This window comes from Crinia signifera, chromosome 4 (assembly GCF_055691185.1).
Source record: "Crinia signifera chromosome 4, ASM5569118v1, whole genome shotgun sequence".
NCBI lineage: Eukaryota > Metazoa > Chordata > Amphibia > Anura > Myobatrachidae > Crinia > Crinia signifera.
The window spans coordinates 315,247,655-315,265,887 of NC_139220.1; the positions used below are offsets into that span (position 1 = coordinate 315,247,655).

Here is an 18,233-nt window from a genome sequence, read left to right on the forward strand (position 1 = left end):
AGGTGGCAGGGTCCAAATAGGTAAAGTGGGAGGATGGCAATCCACACAACACCAACGCGTTTCGCTGACCCCTGACAACTTAAAATATTCATTGTGACAATCACATAAAATCAAATTAAAATTACCATGTAACATAATAAAAAATTAAACATTCTCTCATTTGTTTTTATTATTGTGTTTCACTTCCGGGTTCAACCCCGGGTCACTTTTATTTAATTGGTGCTTATGCATCTCAAAACCATATTAGAAACTCCCCACCAAAATGGCATAGTGGATTTATCACATTTCATATATTATTTGTTTATGCAAAAAAATTTTATATGTCTAGGAGAGGCCACTCGTTTACCGGAAGTGACGCTATGGTGTAAACAGCGTCCCGAAAATGGAGCGGCGTGTCCTAGAATACTTTCCCCGGCCGTGACAGGATTCAATTTCGGCTTGGGGGTTATAGAGGGAGGTCAGCGGTTCTCATCTTGATTTATGATGCTTTTCCGCTACTCTATGTATTTTACGGCGGGCTCCATTGGTGAATAATTAGGGACCGGAACTTGTAGAAACGTTCCTTCTGTCCACCTCGTTCATACCTCCCCACCGGAAGTTGTCATAGCGGTGGGGAGTTATAGTGTGTCTGCGTTGCACCAGTGTGCACAGCTTCCGCGTATCATGGCGGAGCTGGTCCGTCATTTAAATAGTTACTTCCGTTTATATGTCAATTCATGTTCTGGAACGCGGAAGTATGCACATGGTGGAACGCAGAGATTATATCCACATAAACGGCATACTGTTGGTTCAATACCGTGAATAACCAATGATTATTTTATAATATAAGGAACATATACAAAAAGAATATATACACTAGTTAACAATACACAAATAGAGGGATTTTTTAGGAGTTCGGTATGATTGATGAATACAGGAATGTCCAAAAATAATAACTGGAAGAAGTTTGACATGTCCAAAAACAGGGAAAAAAGCTGATATATAAATTTGACATCGTGAAAGTGTGTACCATTATGCAAATTTTACTGATCTAATTACGAAGGGGCAAGAGTGGAAATAATGATTCAAACAACTACATTTAATTCTAATGAATCATTAAGACCCCTTGGAAACAATGAATCACATTTGAAGATCCAGTAAATCTCCTGACAACAGAGGGTTTTAAATCTATTTCCCCCCCGGGTGGTGATTTTATATGTTCCAAACCCAAGAGTTTGAGCCCTACTGGGTTACTATCATGGCACTCCACAAAATGTCTGGAGACACTATGATGGATGTTTTTGTTCAAGATATTTTTACGGTGTTCTAAAAATCTAGTTTTTAGGGCCCTTGTGGTACGACCCACGTACCTCAAACCGCAGCTGCAGGTGAGGAGATAGATCACGTAGGTCGTACCACAATTAATAAAGCCCTTAATGTCAACGGGTTTTGAATTGTTGTACGACCTACGTGATCTATCTCCTCACCTGCAGCTGCGGTTTGAGGTACGTGGGTCGTACCACAAGGGCCCTAAAAACTAGATTTTTAGAACACCGTAAAAATATCTTGAACAAAAACATCCATCATAGTGTCTCCAGACATTTTGTGGAGTGCCATGATAGTAACCCAGTAGGGCTCAAACTCTTGGGTTTGGAACATATAAAAACCACCACCCGGGGGAGTCTTGTCATGACTCCACCTCCCCTGCACGTCCACTGTCCTTTCACTGTCCCCCAAGGCTCTGTTCTTGGTCCTCTCCTTTTATCTCTCTATACGTCATCACTTGTTGAGTTCATTCGACTTCCAATATCACTTTTATGCTGATGATATTCAAATCTACCTCTCCTCTCCTGACCTCTCTCCTGATCTCCTCACTCTTACTTCTAACTGTCTCTCCGCTATCTTTTCTTGGATGTCCCAGCACTTGCTTAAACTAAACATGTCTAAGACTGAGCTGATCATCTTCCCGCCCACATTATCTCACCTTCCACAATTTTCCTTTCTATTGATGGAACAACGATCTCCTCTAGCCACCAAGTACGCTGCTTTGGTGTTACTCTTGATTCCTCTCTCTCCTTTAAACCACACATTCAGCATCTCTCACTGTCCTGTCATTTCCACCTCCAAAATATTTCCAGGATCAGACCCTATCTCACCCAAGATGCTACAAAGACCCTCATCCACTCACTCATCCACTCACTAGTTATATCCAGATTAGACTACTGTAGACTACTGTAACCTACTACTTTCTGGCCTCCCTGTAAAACACCTCTCTCCACTCCAATCTATCCTCAATGCTGCTGCCCGGCTGATCTTCCTCTCCAAACGTTCTATGTAAACCTCCCCTCTCTTACAAGCCCTGCACTGGCTCCCCTTTCCCTTCAGAATACAATTCAAGCTCCTTACACTCACTTACAAAGCCATCACCCATTCTTCTCCCACATACATATCTGACCTCATCTCAATTTACACCCCCACCCAGGGGAGCCGAGAGAGGGGGGGAGCAGGTACTAATTACCCGGGCCCAGGCTTGCTGAAGGGGCCCTGCAGGGGCCCTGGTTCGACCCCTCCCTTCCCCCTCCCGGGTATCACCAGTAGCATACACTTCTACAGCATGTGCTGTTCTGACAGCAGGCTCAGCATGAGTGTCTCACTGACAGCGTGAGAGGTCATGCTGAGCCTGCTGTCAGCACAGCACATGCTGTAGGTGTGTGCTGTGTCTGAGATTACAGTTTTCTTTTACCCACCTCTAAACATTTTGGGGGTGTGGCCTAAGTGTGGGAGGTGCCCACACCACCCACACTTAGGCCATACCCCCAAAATTTTACCGGGGCCCGGCATTCCTCTCGGCTGCCCTGCCCCCACCCGCCCTCTCCGCTCCACAAATGCACGTCTCCTCTCCTGCAAACTGGTTACTTACTCCCATTCCCGCCTCCAGGACCTTGGCCGTTGTGCACAGTACATATCTGGAATTCTCTACCCCTCCCTATCAGACTCGCCATCTCCCTACAAAACTTTAAAAGGTCACTCAAGACCCACTTCTTCATTAAATCCAAACATGTCTAATCCTAACCCTATGTTTATGTTTGCCTCTATCCCAGCTGTGTCACCCCAGTTTGTCAGCCCCATACCTTTAGAATGTAAGCACTAACGAGCAGGGCCCTCTTTCCTCAGAATATATCTCTGCCACTGTTATAATTGTTCACTGTTGCAACTGTCTTTTTTATTTACCATGTACTTGTCCTAATTTGCATTTGTACTGTAAATCACAATCTTTCTTGTATTGTTCTTTGCCCATGTATGTATTGTCAGGCGCTGCGGAACCCTTGTGGCGCAATAGAAATAAACGATAATAATAGTATATGTGCACAAATATATGAATAAGCCCCCAAGCCTTCGTCAAGGCTTCTCTGTATATTGGGGTCCCTACTGCTATATCTAGGTGCCGGGTGTGGAAACCAAAAAATTCAGAAAACCCAGAGCAGCACCCCGGTGAGAAAACTAAAGTGTTAATAAGTACAGTATAAGTGCTAGGAAGCTGCAGCTATATACAGAAAGTGATTGAAAAATAATGAATGGAATTAAAATAATAAATAAATAGTGTTAGTGAATAGATTAATGGGTGTTAGAGTGTAATAATGTGCCACCTCAGAGCCGTCCAGACAGACCAATGCAGGGGCACCGCACCCCCACACCCATTTTGCCCCATTCTGAGTCTATGATTAACCAGCAAAGAGCCACATGATAATGGCTCTATACTCAAATATACAGATGGAGCAGGACTCGTTCAGCAGGGGGCTGGTGATAGAAATGTGGGTGACCAAGTAACTGTGTGTTGGACTTGTTTCACCGAGCCTATGCGCAATTGTTATATATAGTGTTAGAGGACTGGTGGCCTCTTTGAGTAGTGACCATCGGTGGTGGAAGTATGAAGTATTGGGATACATTTAGGTATTTTAATTACAGTGCCCTGACCATAGTCAGTGCTAAATCATCCAACAGTCATGGATACTTACTGAGATGTTCTCCAGAACAAGGACGGGGGCATTTACCTTGAAATATGCCAGGTCGGCAAGTAGGCAATGTCATGCAGTCTGAGTAGATGTACTGCATTGCTAGCTCCCATTTATATTACAAAATAAAATATTTATTTTATTATCAAGATCGGGTTTATTTATTGATACTGTTCAAACTATTTATATTGATTTTAATTAAGGTTAAGGATGACAGGATAATCACTTATAATATATTATTCATCTTAAAGGTTCAGCCTGGACAAATATCATCTGACCCAGGCTGTGATATACGCCATTGAGGAGATAAACAGGGATCCCGCTATTCTCCCAAACATAACATTAGGCTTCCAGGTGTATGATACCTGTAATATACCACATTATGAGTTACAAGGAGCGTTACACTTCCTGACTGACTTCACCACCGTCACCTCCAACAGCCGATGCAGTTCTCGGCCAACTTACTCTGCAGCTATTGGATCTTTAGTTTCTGCAAACTCAATTATGTTGGCTCATGTTCTGGGGACTTTCAGATACCCACAGGTAAGTCGTTTTGAAGAGCCAGTTTTAAATAACCACAAAATGTTCCTTTACTATTATAAATAAATCCTTCTTAGGATGATTTATGGGCGGATGCACTTGAATCTTTGACAGCATTTATTCCGCAACACTATCGGCAGTATTCCGTCATGGCACGTACTAAGGTTGATCACCATTTCATCATTGGTTGTGATGTTGCCTCACAGCACTAAGGTCATTGTTTTGATTTCTACCATGTCCCTAACAGTATGGAGTTTGCATATTCTCCACCTGCCTGCGTGGGTTAATTCCAGGTACTTTTGAAAATGTTGCGATGATAAATGATAACGGCTTTGCCACCTGAAGGTACCCCAAATTTTGTGTCAAATAATTATTTGTTGGACCTAGTAGCCTATGTGTAAGCAGAAAAATTACCATTTTGCCAAGAAATCACAAGTATTTGGTACTGAGGGCAGCTTATTCGCAATCGTAGGGTGGTCATCTCTCCAAAGAATATTGTTTTTCCAGGAATGCACAATGTTCTAAAAGACTCAGCCAGAGTTTAGAGCGCCTCTGATTCACTTACCTAAAATTTGAATTTTTGTCAAGCAAATTGGTATGGACTTGATATGTTCGATGAAAAATCTGCTCGTGGGCATCAATATATATTAGTGCTGGTTGACTCCTCCTGTATCCAGAGGTGATACCACTATGTAATATTAAGTCTGCTTGAGAATCTCAAAAGAGATCTTGACTGAGAACACCTATTACGGTATGTCTAAAGGTGCCCATACAACTTCATTGCATGCATTTTGAACGCGACCGCATGGTATGTAATTCGCATGAAATTTGCATGTGATTTGCGAGTGATGCGATCAGGACCTAGTTCAAAAAGTGTGCAGCACATACTTTTGGAACTGTGCAATGGGATGTATACGGGAGCACGCATCGCATCGCAACCGCAAAACGCACCATGTATGGGCACCTTAAGTTGATAAAATAATTGTTGGAGGTTGAAATACTAAGTCCCCATCATGCCCTACTGGATAGTAGGGCATGGAATACTGCCTGAAGGCTAAAAAAAAACAGTGAAAAACACCATGTAGACCTTTTGACTGTCGAACTAACCCAGGTCGACCTAATGACCCTGTCAACCTAACCCATGTCGACCTCCCTGCATGTCAACCTAGACACATGTCGACCTAAATGCATGTTGACCTAATGGTGTCAACATAATGACTTTTTAACAACTTGCTGGTGACCGTATCCCACTACAGCCAATGTCATTAAGAACCATATACAGTGTAAAGAAGAGAACAAGGAGTCCTGTAGTGTGTTTTATATGGCCCCCACAAAGTTCTGTTCTCACTATCATCAAATCTGTCTGGGATTACACTAAGAGGTAAAAGGATTTGAGCAAGCTGATCTGCAGAGATCTTCCAGAGACTTCCAGCCAAGCTTCTTCAGAACTGTCAAGAATCTAGAAGAAATTATGCTGTTTTAAAGACAAAGGGCGGTCAAATAAAACACAAAAAACATTTATTTAGATATTTCCTTTTGTTAATTAATAAATATAAACTATATTTAAATTTAAAAAATTCTTACTTTGCAGCACCTTTCCATACCTGCCTAAAACTTCTGCACAGTTCTGTACATTTACAGTTGTCTGTTAAATGTTCTTGTAATGAGATTAATGTCATCCTTTGACTTGATATCTTTACTTTCAGGTCAGCCCATACTCAAGTGTTTCTCTTCTAAGTAACCGGAAAATGTTTCCATCTTTCTTCAGGACTATGGGAAGTGATAAACTCCAGTCCATGGGAATGGCTCGGCTTGTTTTGAGCTTTGGCTGGACCTGGATTGGTCTTGTAGCTACAGACAATGATTACGGTCTTCTAGGAATTCAGCCAATAAAACAAGAGATAATTAAGGCCGGGGCATGTATAGCTTTTACTGAATATATTCGTCTAGGACAACCAGATCGCAATGCTCCACATATAGTGAGGGTTATTAAAGAGTCAACGGCTAAGGTGGTCATTGTCTTCTCTGCTGATTTTGAATTGGTTCCTGTTGCAAATGAAATTTTGAAACAGAACGTCACAGGGAGGATTTTTATTGGAAATGGAGGTTGGGTTGGGACCACGTTATTATTAACAAGAAATTATTTTAACATTTTTTCTGGTGCTCTTGGGTTAGCTACTAATGATTATGTGGTTCCAGGATTAAGTCAGTATCTCAGCAAGATACGTCCTTCCGTGGGCGAGAACTCGGTGAACTTGTATTGGGAGAATGTTTTCAGCTGCAAATTTTTTAATGGGACAACTCCTACTGGTTCTTTGGAGAACTCGGTAAAAGCATGTACAGGAGAGGAGCGGTTGGATGATGTCAGGAACAGCTCCACCTACAGCACCAGCTTAAAATATTCTCATTTTACTTATTCATCTGTGATGGTTTTGGCTAAAGCTTTGGATGATCTGAGAAGCTGCAAGGCCGGTGACGGGCCATTCTCCAATGGGACCTGTGCAGACATTTTGAATTTCAAACCATGGCAGGTAATATACTGCTTGAGATTTAGAAGTCAAATGCAATCTATTTGATATAAATACCATGGGTTAAGTTGCTAGACTGTTTTATGAAAGCCCAGCGTTCACATAATTGCATGCACCCGATATTTCCTTTATCCTATTAAAAATACCTGTTTGTGGTACTGACAAAGGCGGTGTGCGAATTTTCTACAATATGTGACATTTAAAAATTGTATGAAAAGTGAGAAAACCTTTAAGGAAAGTGACAATTTTTTTAGAAAAATTATATAGAAGGACGTCCGTGGCAAAGAAAAATAATAAAGGCTTTTAAAAAGCGAATTTGGGCTTTTTTAAGAAAAAAAGTGAAAGAATGCACAAAGATTACCACGTTTTTTTTTATTTACACATGAATTAAATGAAAAGTGAAAAGTGAAAACATTAAAAAACAAAAGGTACTTGTGGGGTAATTTACACCCATTTTAAAATTAAGAAACATTCATCCAAAGCAATCATTTTTGGAAATTTGAAATTTTGTTTCACCTACATATGTCAATAAGCATTATATATGTTTAGTAGAGGCATTATTGTATAAAACTTTACATAAAAAAAGCTACTGAAATTATTTCACTTTACATAGAGGAAGGTTCTTACAAATTTTATTCTGGTGTCTTATTTTCTAGTAATAAAAATTATTTTAACAACATTTGGCTTTGTTACCAACATTTTAATATGACGGCGTTGTCAATGTTAGATTCCTATTATTGTATTAATACTATTATTATAATAATAATTATTATTATTATTATTACATATATTTTTTTTTTTATTATTATAATTAAATTAGCAAGCAAGGCTAAAAGTACATCCCGGCTGTCCTCTAATAATCATAATAAAAATAATAACAAGAATAATAATGTTGCAAATATATAGAGTGCTATCCAATTAGCAGCTGTAATTTACTGCTGCTAATGAGATTCCTGGGAACTATTCGATTAACCCTCATAGCAGGGACTTATATTCTGAAGCCAGTACTTATCAGGGATTGGTTTAGAAGGCCTCTCTGTGATAATTGCCCATTTTGTCAATGATACTGTAAGAGTTATTATATTTATACAGATTCCCTTCTTATTCTGGTTAAATTAAATGTAATCAATAATGTAAAACTACAGCCAATAAAAAAAATACAACAACAAATAGATTTCATATAGTATTTTGCTAGTGTAAACAGATGATAATCTTCTCCCACTTTCCGCAGCTCACGCACTATATCAGGAATGTCAGACTCACACTCAGTGGTGGTAATAACATTTACTTTGATAAGAATGGAGACACACCTGCAGTCTATATTATTGTAAACTGGCAAGTGAGTCCCGAAGGGACGATAAAGCAAGTTCAAATTGGGAATTATAATACTTCCGCTCTTCCTGATGAAGCTCTGACCATCAACTCAAGTCTGGTGCTGTGGCCAATGGGGGATCAGCAGGTGAGTGTACAGATTGAACTCTGGTTCTTGAACAGCTATATAGTTCTTCATACAGTATGTGTGTTTTCTAGTACTGTAAATGGCATTTACAAACTATCCCTGTAAAACAATTTAGTATTTAAAAACCCATTTATAAAATAAAATTCCATGTCACTGTATGCCCAGGTCCCTCGCTCGGCCTGCAGTGAGAGTTGTCCTCCAGGATACAGGAAGTCCGCTAGATCAGGACATCCTGTCTGCTGCTATGATTGTATCCAATGTCTACAAGGCGAAATATCTAACCAGACAGGCAAGTACATAGTCTGATTTCAGCATAGACGCTGGACTTGAAGAACTGTAGTCTATTTAATCAAATATTTACATATATTAATAATTATGTTAAAGTCCCTCTTCAAGGTTTCAATTAGTATGAAGTAGAATATTCATATATGACCATTTAGTTTGGTAGTTTTTATTATTAATAAATTAATACAAACTTAATATATAAATTACATCATTGTGTTCTTTCATATGTATAGGAGGAAATGCATACCAGTGTTTTAGGATCGGACCTTTCCAGCTTGTGTCAAATAACACTAATACACATAAAAATCATAATACAGTTTTAACAAACCAGGAGTAAAATATGCAACAAGTGTTACATACAACTTGTGTGGACAACTAACAGTTCAGAATTTTCTATTATATTCTGGATTGAAATTCAAAATTTGTATACAGAACCCAATGCAGGGGCAAACGCAGGATTTTCAGAAGGGGTTTCCAGAGAGGGGTAGAGCAAAGCATGGAGATGGACACTTAGGTGATCCAGTATATGCCGGTCAGTTAAAGTATTATAGATAGACCAAATGTAAATAAATAATAATAATTATATAAATATATATACATAACCGCAGAGTAGACCCCTGGGCATAGCACTGTATTGGGGCACCTACCTATCCTCCAGTGGTAGGGGAGGGGGGTGCTATGAGCGGAAGCTTTGATGTCCCGCGGGTGGTAAGGAGTATTATATCAACCGCTCAGCATGTAGGGCCTGGATCAGTAATTTCCACTAATTACCCCTTTACTGCACAGATGGTGGGAGAAGGGGGCATTGGGCTGAATAAGGGGCCCTGATACATAACTTCCAGGGTGGTAGAGGATGTTTAATATGCAGAGGAGGGGTGTATAGTGGAGTGGGCTCATTATTCATAATTTTCTGGTGGGAGGACAGCTTGCTTGACTGCAGATATCTCCAGTTTCCAGAAATAGATTTCTTAGATTTTAATGGAATTAAAAACTAGAGAATCCCACCTACCAAATGGTACTGTGGACTAGGGGATCACAGTTCAGGAGGCAGAGCAATCTGCCAACGAGTATATAAAACTACATACCAGGTGTGTGGAGCTGGAGCAGTAACCAGCTGCTTGAAGGCTGATATCTCTGGTTCTGGGTACAGTAGAGACAAGCTCCTAGTGTCCATCAAAGGGGGAGAGTCCCAGCTTTTGGAATATAGCCCCAGAAAAACTCTAAGTCAGACAGAAACTGGGAGTGTAATTAACAGGCTTGGATGGGGACCACTGCTTTGAAGTCAGTTATCTCCGGTTCCCAAGGGCCGATTTTTAAAATTCTTGTACCCATGGAAAGAGGGGACCCTCAGCTTTCAGAATAGGTCCCTTATATTCCTTGGGGGGGTTTCTGGGTACTCAGAAACCCCTCCTGCGTGCGCTACTGGCAATGCATCATGGAACTTCATCATGGGTTCATTTCTAAAATGTAGAATCTGAGGTAAGTGAACATAATCATCACACATGCTAAGAATAACATGGTAAGTGTCTAAGAATATTCAAAGGAACTTCCAATATGTTGAGATATGAATACTGTAGCTGTGAACACTGATCTCACTCATTCTTCACAGCTATAACCAATCCAGTGGCGTAACATAAAATTTTGCTCCCCCCCGCCAGGACAATATCGTCGCCCCCCCCCCCCCCCCGTTAAAAAGACAAGACCCCCCGGGGAGCTGGCAGGGGGGTCCGTGCGGCGCGGGGGTACCTGTGGTCAGGGACTCGGGAGAGCCTGGAGGTCCCTGCGGCGCTGATTATGAGTTGCCGGGGTCCCTGCAGCGAAGTGGAAATACTGCGCTACCCCCGTGCGGCGGCGCGGGAAGCACTTAAGTTTTGACTCTGAAAACACTGGGCGCATGCTGATTGGCTGAATCTCAGCCAATCAGTGTGCGGCCGCGGCCAGTGTTTTCAAAGTTAGAGGTGCTTCCCGCGCCGCCGCACGGCGGTAGCGCAGTATTTCCACTTCGCTGCAGGGACCCCAGCAACTCATAATCAGCGCCGCTGGGACCTCCAGGCTCTCCCGAGTCCCTGACCACAGGTACCCCCGCGCCGCAAGGACCCCCCTGCCAGCTCCCCGCTGCACCCACAAGCAGTGGGGAGCTGGCGAAGAAACAACAGCACCTGCAGACCCCCGGCGCCTCCCCACCACCGCGGGGGCTGCGGCCCTTTAGTTACGCCACTGAACCAATCGTAGGCCTTTCATGATGCGAGATTGTCTCATTATCTATACGCAATCTCTGTATTTTTCTCCATTACATATCAGAGGTTCCTTTGTATATTCTTAACCACTTACCCATGGGATCTGTATGTGTGATGCACATGGTCAAGCACAGCATTTTAGAAGTTCACCCCTGTTGAAGTCTCATTAGAGGTTAAACACTTTGGGTTCTGTATACAAACTGTGAATTTCACTCCAGAATGTAAGAATGGAAAAGTCTGAACTGTGAATTATCCACAAAAGTTGAATGTAAGACTGGAGTGCGTTTTACACCTGTTTTTTTTTTTTTTTTCTAACATGCTTTTTATGTGAAAAAGTGTTAGGTGAAAAACAGGATTTTGGTACTCAGTGCTCTACCACCCGGGATGGGAGCTCTGGCATGTCCCCACTGTAAAATCTACATTCCAGTGTCCCCTGCTGGATGGAGGAGAAAACAAGATATTGGTACTCACTGTTAAATCCATTTCTCCGTAACCACAGGGGACACTGGAATATAGACTTTGCAATGGGTATAGAAGTATATTTACTGGGAGCTGGCACTTTAAATAATTTGAGTAGTGTGTCAGCTTCTACCCATCTATACCCCTCCCCAACTCAGTCTTAGTAAACCTTGCTGAGGAGAGCTGGAAATTCAAGAGAGAAGGAGCAAAGAGGCACATAAACCTAACATAACAGATGTAAACAGAACAAAGAAATGGACAATGAATAAAAACGTAACCACAGGAAAAAACATCACCCAGGCAGGAAGAAAAGCTTTGGGCAGGTGTACAGTGTACCCTGGGGATTCGCATAAATGGATTTAACGGTGAGTACTAATATCCTGTTTTCTCCTCCAACCAGCAGGGGACACTGGAATGTAGATTTTTAAAGTGGGGACATCATAGAGCTTCCATCCCGGATGGGAGAGCGCAGAGAACCTTGCAATACCACAAGGCCAAACTGAGAAGCAGAGGCCACAATGGTGTCAAACCTGTAGAAACAGAAAAAAAAGCTATGTTGACATGACCATGTAGCCACTCGAGATGCAGTCAAATAAGCTTGGTGAATAGTGAAACGAATCCACCTTGCAAATGTCTTTTTAGATGCAGGCTATCCAGACAGAACACAATCACGCCTTACAAACAAGGTATCCATTTTCCATAAAAGAAGCAGTCCTGTCCACAGAGACCCTGAGCACTCAGGCCACATCTAGAGACCTAGATGCAGGAGAAGTATCATAAAGAACTGGTCCCAACAGAGGTTGATTTCAGTGGAAACTTCAAACCACCTTAAGAAGGAAAGACATGCGGGTACTTATGTAATATCTGGGCTCCCGGTTTTCTTATGAGACCGTGTCCGCTCGCCACGCTTCGGGCACGGTGGCTCGCTGCGCTCTCCACACTATATAAAATCAACTCCATGCGTAGTTGGATAGTAGGGGTATGAAAAAATGGGGAGCATTTAACATGGGAGTCCAGATAATACATAAGTATCAACATGCGTGTACGCAGTTCAGCCCTGTTTGCATTTAAAATCAAAGGAGTGCAACACCATAAAACACCTAACTCCAACACACACCTGGCAGAAGCTAGGAGAAAAAAAACCTTCCAAGACAAGTATTTGAGCTCCACCTCAAGAACAGATTATTGCAGAAAGCAAAGAACAAAATGCAAATCCCATGGTGCTGAGGGTTGAACAAATGGAGGATGCAACTGGACCAGCCCCTGTAAAAAATGTCTGAACATCTGGCATAAGAGCTATTTTCTTATCAAAGAAAATTGATGATGCTGAAACCTGTACCTTCAATGAACCAAGTGGCAGTCCTGCTTGAGTTCCGCCTGAAGGAACAGCAGAAGATGAGACACCTTGAACCTGAGAGGGGCCACCCTCCAACATTCACAACAGGAGATGTAAGCCTTCTAGATGCAGTGATAGTGTTTTGAGGTAACCTCCTTTAAGGCATTAAGAATAGTCAGAATGACAGCTAGGTCAAATGCCCTGCATCTCAAGTGGCCCTCTCAACAACCATGCTTTTAAATGTAAATGTTTTAAGTCCGGAAAGATGAAAGGGCCTTGCTTCAGAAGATCCTCCCACAGAGGAAGAGGCCATGGCTGGTCTAGTAGAAACCTCTGTAGGTCCATATACCAAGCCTGTCAGAGTCACTCACCAGAACTTTGACATGTTCTCTCTTTATGCTGCATAGAAGGCGATGAATCAGAGGAGAAGGAGGGAACAGGTAGACAAACTAATAATTACGAGGAAACACCAGAGCGACAACTGCCACTGCTACTGGATCACTTGTCCATTAACAATATTCTGGTAGATGATGATTCCAGTGAGACGCCATCAGATCTACTTGTGGAAGGCCCCACCATCGCGATAAAATGCAAAAGACATTCGTATATACAGTAGGGCCAAATCTCCTAGTTCTATGTCCTGCCAACTTAAATAATCGGCTTCCTGATTGTCGACCCCCAGGATGAATATTGGCGAGAGGGCGTTGGAATGCTCCTTCACCCAAATCAGGATATGACTGATTTCCCAAATGGCTGCATAGTTCTTGATGCCGCTCTGCTGTCTGTTGATTTATATTGACAGCGCAACCCTCTAATAGAGGATGTGCCAGTCGCAGAGAGTAGAACATGGCCTGAAGCTCCTGGATGTTTATAGACAGTCGTGTGTTGTGTTCAGTCCTGGAACTGAGATCCGCAAGTCACTGCTCCCCAGAAACAAAGGCTGGCGTCGGTAGTGATAAGCATGGTGCAATGATACCAGCCACCAAAGGAAAGAGAATCTTGTCTTTGGGGCCAAAAATACTCTGTGGTGAAGAAAAAGGACGGACCCCAACCTGAGCTAACAGGTCCAGATGAAATGGTCTGAAATGAAATTGAGAGTATACGGAATTGCCTCTAAAGCCCCGTACACACGGGGGAGATATATTGCTCAGCAATATATTGCTAACAATATATTACTGAGCAATATATTGCTCAGTGTCCCCTTTTCATCATCGACCAGAGATGGTCGCTGATGAAAAGGAACCTCAGCCGGCGGTGTCGTAGAGGTAATCAGCTCGTCGCAGGAGCAAGCTCATGCGACCAGCGATTAGAATGGGGCAGAAAACGGGAGCGCTCACCCGGCGATTTATCGCCGGGGCACACTCCCATCACTGGCAATATGGTCGCCAGCGACCATATTTCCAGCGATTTCAGCCCCTATCGCCCCCGTGTGTACACAGCTTAAGACCTTCTTGTACCTCAAAATGAATGATATGTATGACATGGCATTTGGTAGAAGTAAGAATATGAGCAGGCAAAGAAGACACAATACACATGACCACTGAGACTACCCAGGTTTAATAATTCACTGAAACAATCTCTAGGTAAGTTTGTTAATTAAAAGTAACTTTGTACATTTGTGCAGTGAATCAGCATAAAATAACATTGGGCAATGTAAATGTTATATCTAAGAGTTCAAAGGGGTAGAAAATCAATTTAATAAATTCATTCTCACGGTTTCATTTCAACATCACAGAACACACTAATGACATGCAGATGTGTAACAGTACAATATATTTTCTATTTTACAGATTTTGTTAACTGCGTGAGGTGTCCTTGGGATCAGTGGCCAAACCCTGAGAAATCCAGATGTCTCCAAAAGTCAGTGGAGTTTCTTTCCTATGAAGATGCACTAGGAGGAACATTAGCTGTGATCAGTATTATATCTTCATTTATTCCAGCTGTTATTTTAAGGCTTTTCATCTGGCACAGACAGACTCCTGTAGTGAAAGCCAATAATTACTCTCTAAGTTGTCTTCTGCTGATGTCCCTGTGTCTCTGCTTCCTGTGCTCTTTAGTATTTATAGGTTACCCCCACCACCAGTCGTGTCTCCTGCGTCAGGTACTGTTTGGTCTGGCCTTCACTTTGTGCGTCTCAAGCATTTTGGCTAAGACTATCCTGGTGGTGTTTGCTTTTATGGCCACTAGACCAGGCAGCAATCTGAGGAGATGGATGCGTCCCCAAGTGTCCTTCATGATTATTATCATCTGCTTCCTGTTACAGTTCATCATGTGTATCACTTGGTTGTCCCTAGCTTCTCCATTCCCACAATATAACACTATAGCTAAATATGACAGCATCATTGTTGAGTGTAATGAGGGCTCCAACATTGCCTTCTGGACCATGTTGGGTTATCTGTTCCTTCTGGCCACAATTAGTTTCATTGTTGCCTTCCTGGCTCGGAGACTCCCTGACAGATTTAATGAGGCCCAGTTTATTACGTTCAGCATGCTGGCCTTCCTCAGCGTTTGGATCTCCTTTATCCCGGCCTCCCTCAGTGCTCAGGGCAAGTACACCGTGGCCATGGAGATATTTGCCATCTTGGCTTCCAGTTGGGCTCTAGTGATCTGTATGTTCCTGCCTAAATGTTTCATCATTGTGTTCAGGTCAGATAACAACAGTAAACTTCTCATCATGAAAATGAAAGATAAGATCAACAGTGATAAATAGAATAAAGCTAAATAAATATGAAATATTGCACATAACAACATGAATTATGCTGCTAAATAATTATAGTGTAAGACTACAAGAACCACGCAAGAAGAGATCTGCACCAATCATCATTTTTCCAGAGGGCTTTATGCTCACATGCACTTAGATGTCCTCATTATTTTAAGAACATAATTGTACAGGGATGGAGATCCATTGGCCCTCCAGCTGTTGTTGAACTACACATCCTAGCTTGCCTTGCAACAGTTTTAACATGGCCAAATAGCAAAACCATAGCAGAGCACCAAAAGTACATTAGATACAGTCGAAGGAAAAAATCATTGTACATGGAATGTTGGTGGGAAAATCTACTAACATTGTTAGGCCAAGACAAGCAGTGGTCAGAGATAGAATAAAGCAAACTGAAAGGGAGTAGTATTATAGTGGCACGTATCATCTAGTTATAGCACTTCCTGCTTCAGATCATAGATGAAGCAAAGCAGGAAGTTACACTAACAAAATTAATTAACAACTTCTCTGCAGGATCATGGGATTGAAAACTCCCCACTCTGGTGATCTTCTCTTGAGTACACAGCGCATCAGCTTAGTACCTACGCTCTGTTTCTCCCTGTCCAGGCGACTCTATAGGGCATGCCTAAGATCTTGTTACTCATGAAGGGCAGACCAGGAGAAAGAAGGAAATATAGAGAACCTTTATGCTCATCCACTGTCAGGTTATTTTAGCTTTGCCCACTCTTGCTCGCTTATGCCACCATCATTTTATGTTTCTCATCACTGAGGGAGGCAGAATAGAACAACATTCTGCAAGGAAGTGGGAAACATGGACTGCATACAGCAGAGATAACAAATGTGCAGTTGAGACCAGTTGAGTTTTCAGGCAGCTGGATTTGGATTTGTGGGCATCTGGGTATCTCCTCTGAGCGCACCACTGAGAGAAGGAATACAGCATTATGTTGACTGAGCACTGTGGCAGGAGTACAGTACCTCACACTTCTTATGTCTATTGCTACACAGGCCCTGGGTGGTAATATCTAGTGCTGTTACTGAAAAAGTCTGGACTACCCCGTGCTCTTTGACTGATGAAGTCATGAATATGACGAAACGCGTTGGGCCTTATATTCTGAAGTGACTATACCACCAGTGTCATCGATCCAATTGTGATCTGTAACGTCTCACCAGAGTTGTACATTTATTGTTTATGTGTAATTATTACACCCAAGGAGGTGTTTTTTATGACAATTTTTAATTGGGGTTGTAATAAATACCATTTTTTATTGAAATGTTGTGGTACATTAGCGCCCTCTGAAACCCCACTCTCTTTTTTCATTTCTATTCCCTGGATCTTACCTAACAGAAGATCCCTGAGAGGTGCTGCTCCATAGTCCTTGAGTGCAGAAAGGGGACCCCCCATATCTGTTATATATATATATATATATATATATATATATATATATATATATACACATATATATATAATAAAACTGGAAGAGTCATATGGATCTTTGTCAAGGTGTAACTGGAGGTAAGGCATAATAATACCACCAGCTACTAATCACAAGGTAACAGGAAGTGACATCATCAATGAAACATAATTATCAGAAATATCCTCAGTAAATACGTAAAATGCATTTATTCTAAAGAAACACTGAGGGTGAAATTTAATAGGGTGAGAGATTCAGAAAGGGAGAGATTTGGTAAGAAATCTCCAGTTTTTTTAAAGTAGCAATCATTTACACTGCTAAATGATTGCCGCTTTAAAAAAACTGGAGATTTCTCACCAAATCTCTCATTTTTTGAATCTCTCATCCTATTACATTTCCCTGGTAGATGCCAAAAATCATAGCACCCAGGTGCTATATCCGGGAACAGTAGTCTTGCAACTGCACCATTGCATGAGCACAAGACGATCGGGAGCTGTTACCGGAAGCCGCGACTGAAAGTTGTGTAGTTTCCACCTGTCCACAACCGGAAGTCATGATCCGCTGAAAGCCACAACCGGTAGTCACACACCAGAAAGTCATTGAGTCAGGCCCCAAAAAAATATAGAATTGCCATGCAGTCTAGAGAAGCATTGGGATAGGCATATTGATATCCTTACAAAAAAATAAGGATCAAATATGGTTTGAGGTAACATGTTTAAAAAAGGGGCAGACTAGATGGGCCAAGTGGTTCTTATCTGCCGTCAAATTCTATGTTTCTATGTTTCTATGTTTCTATGTTACAAGTGGGAAGTGCAGCATCTGGCCAGTAAAACGTGTATAATATATGCAAACAGCAGTGATCATCAATATACATATGTGCACATACATCATAGCAGTAACTAAACGTGTGTGATTAGTCACACCTGTAATCTTATAATGCTTTTCCTGTGGATCACGGGTGAGACTAAAGGCCTGATACATACAGTACCTGTTCGCAGCCTAGCGAACAGGTAAACCCCCCACGTGCGCCACGTGAATCCCCCCATTTTCATGCAGGGGGATGTGTAGCCTTACACATCCCCACGCATGCATCCGCACCGGCGATAAATCAGTTGATGGTCTCTGACCATCTAATTTTTTTTTCGCGTTCGCAGATAAAAGTAAGTCTAGACATCCGTGATGTCAGCCACCCACACCAAGCAGGCATCAACATGCCTGCATGGGCACTACCATGAAATTCTGGGCATGTACCTGCTATGGCCCCCT

The 18,233-nt window shown here is 42.0% G+C and overlaps 1 protein-coding gene across 1 annotated transcript; it reads left to right on the plus strand.

Moving 5' to 3' along the window:
* The first annotated feature begins 663 nt into the window (after nt 1–663).
* Nucleotides 664–15,546, plus strand: LOC146073351 (extracellular calcium-sensing receptor-like). The gene is made up of 6 exons (XM_083180527.1): nt 664–734; nt 4,244–4,535; nt 6,239–7,063; nt 8,292–8,519; nt 8,685–8,808; nt 14,627–15,546. The coding sequence occupies exons 1-6, from the start codon at nt 664–666 to the stop codon at nt 15,544–15,546; spliced, it is 2,460 nt and encodes an 819-aa protein (XP_083036653.1).
* Nucleotides 15,547–18,233: the final 2,687 nt, after the last annotated feature.

What these genes read in the sequence shown, in the direction of transcription:
- LOC146073351 (XM_083180527.1), top strand. Translation starts at nt 664, where the DNA reads ATGGCGGAGCTGGTCCGTCATTTAAATAGTTACTTCCGTTTATATGTC. An exon ending in GGACTTTCAGATACCCACAG is followed by an intron (nt 4,536 to 6,238) that starts GTAAGTCGTTTT and finishes CTTTACTTTCAG; the next exon opens with GTCAGCCCATACTCAAGTGT. An exon ending in GGCCAATGGGGGATCAGCAG is followed by an intron (nt 8,520 to 8,684) that starts GTGAGTGTACAG and finishes CTGTATGCCCAG; the next exon opens with GTCCCTCGCTCGGCCTGCAG.